Below are 2,494 nucleotides of genomic sequence, written 5' to 3'. Positions count from 1 at the left end.
CATATTTATATATATACATACATTTATATATATAAATATATATATATACATATGTATATATATTTATATATATATATATGTATATATATATATATATATAATACGATATATATATATATATGTGTGTGTGTGCGTGCGTGCTTTTATACATATATACATATACATATATATATATATATATATATATTATGTCGTTTGTTACGCAAAGTTTCAATATAGATGTAGACAATTATGCCACGAGTATTCTACAGGATATACAACAATTTCTAAGTATTCTATCCATGCATTGTAGGTGAAGGGAAAATTATGTACCATTTGTCACACGTGCTTACCTGCATCACCCTGTCCACCAAACAGTCATCGGCATATGTTCCCTTGTGTATACATCTCAGTTTCTTAAACCTGGGGTCCTTGGCGATTCTCAACGCTACTCTATACTTAGATCCCAATTTTTCCAACTCCGCCAGCACGCAGTCGGTTATACAAGGTACGCATTTGGCGTATAAGCAATCCATTGCACTCTGCACGATTTCCATCTTGTTTTGTATCGAGAAATTAATGAAATTTGTATCTAAAAGTATGTGGAAAGGGGGGCCCAGCGATTGATTGTAGTGGAAAAATAGGGCTGTAGATGCTTGTACTACTTTCCGAGGTTCCTCTGCTTTGGCCAGTTTTTTAGCCTTCGCTTCCGCTTTGACCTTATTTGCCTCTAAACGTGGATCGGCCTTGCTGACCATACGCTTTACGGATGCATTCCGAGTTTTCTTTGCTTTACCCATAGTGATTCTTTGTGATGCACTAGAATATATCTATATCAACCTAGGTTGCAGTGTGCTTGACAACTTAACTTCTGTCTATAGCAGACTGTCGATTCAGATACATATTTAAACTTGAGTATACTGTACTCTGCAACTCTGATACACTCTGTAACTCTGTGCGTAGTTGGTACACGTGTTTTTGGAAATTATATTCCAGGGTTTCGTAAAACCCAACAAGCGTCAAGATTTTGTTGTGTTGATTTTTAGAAACAAAAGGGAAAAAATCGACTGAAGTTCGGAACCACTGATATTTATTTATGCAGAACCTGGTTGGTCTAGACCATAGAGTGTAGACAAACTCTCTCCTACAATACTGAGTAGAGGCGCGCTCACAGAGACAGTACAGACTTATTGTGATATCAAGTCAATCCCAAAGCAACGAAGCGATCAGGTGTCACTCATCAATATGAGCGAGGAAAAGGAAGTATACTTCCCAGCCGCACCCTTTGCATTCGATGTGAAATACGAAACAGTTGCTGGCTTTTACGAGGGCACACTTAGACATGATAAAACTTCTATTTACTTAGACGGCAAGAAGCTTCACCTTAACTCAGACGCGGCATCGGAAACCGAAAGTCACTATGAAATCCCATATGAACGTATCAATCTATGCGACGCTGGGAGTCTATCTGCTACAAGCACAAACAAGATTGCTTTAGAATGCACACCCGTCGGGGCTACTAGGCCTGCTGAGCTGGTAAAGATATACGTACGGAAACTGAGTGACATTGAACGCATTGTGTGCGAACTTAAGGGGAATGGGGTTAAGATCAAGAAGGGTATCATCAACCACTACTTGCACTCTAAGTACACTATGAAGTATTACAGCCCCCGAATGCGGTACTGGATCAATGTGATCTCTAAGACATACAAGACAGTTATTCTTTTCGGTATGATTTTCTTCTTGACAGATGTAGCGTCCTACTTGCCGGACATAAAGGTCGACTACATATACGACAACGCCGTAGATGCATACGAGAATGCTTCAGGGTCAACGCCTGTGTTGGCTGCTATAGCTGGGGTGGTTGCCTTCCCGTTTTTGTTTGTGATTGTAATTCCGGTTTGCCTGGCTTTAGTATTAGCCAAGCGATTCTTCTCAGTGTTGGCGGCAATGGCAGCGCTGGAGCATTTTGAGGTCATACTAGGCATGTTGAAAGATATGCACAAGATACTGAAGAAAGGCAGTGGTATGTGGGGCAAGGCCACGAAGTCGACAAAAGAGAAGAAGTACAAATGAGATTCATATACATATTCATATATGTACTTTCGTACATATCTATCGTTTATCGGAAGTGGCAAAAGCTAGTCTGTCAGAAACTCTTCCCCATGTTCAACTTGCCTCTGTGCGTAAATAAGGTGTCTCAGGGCACAGGCCATATCAAGCAAAGATAGATCCAATATAATCCTTCGAAAACAAAACAATTACCCTCGCAAGACACACACATTTTCGATGTTAGTTAGCGTGTCTCCATGCCAGATGAATTAAAGTACAATCTTCAAGGTGTCTAAATGCTGTCAGTTTCTTTATTCGTCCACCGCCAACATCTGACGTTCGTTTTAGAAATAATATTGCCAGGGAGGTACAGTGTGTATTTATCTATCCATATGTATATAACTAACAGAATCAACAATATATATGTATGTATATGTATATATATATGTAGATGTATATATAC

At 39.3% G+C, this 2,494-nt stretch overlaps 2 protein-coding genes across 2 annotated transcripts in view; one reads left to right on the top strand and one right to left on the bottom strand.

Moving 5' to 3' along the window:
- SARC_01278 (rRNA-processing protein FCF1) overlaps nt 1-910 on the bottom strand; it is a 3,316-nt gene extending 2,406 nt beyond the window's left edge. Inside the window, exon 1 of the mRNA XM_014305024.1 lies at nt 333-910. Coding sequence (XP_014160499.1) covers nt 333-779 — 447 coding nt within the window. The 5' untranslated portion in view covers nt 780-910. The remainder of the gene's footprint in view (nt 1-332) is intronic.
- A 261-nt stretch (nt 911-1,171) lies between these two features.
- On the top strand, nt 1,172-2,322 carry SARC_01277 (hypothetical protein). The gene has a single exon (XM_014305023.1). It carries the CDS (start codon nt 1,225-1,227, stop codon nt 2,053-2,055), a length of 831 nt encoding a protein of 276 aa, XP_014160498.1. The 5' UTR covers nt 1,172-1,224; the 3' UTR covers nt 2,056-2,322.
- The last annotated feature ends 172 nt before the right edge of the window (nt 2,323-2,494 follow it).

The sequence above is a fragment of the Sphaeroforma arctica genome, assembly GCF_001186125.1.
Source record: "Sphaeroforma arctica JP610 unplaced genomic scaffold supercont1.49, whole genome shotgun sequence".
In the NCBI taxonomy this organism is placed as follows: Eukaryota; class Ichthyosporea; order Ichthyophonida; genus Sphaeroforma; species Sphaeroforma arctica.
This window is presented reverse-complemented; position numbering and strand designations above follow the sequence as displayed.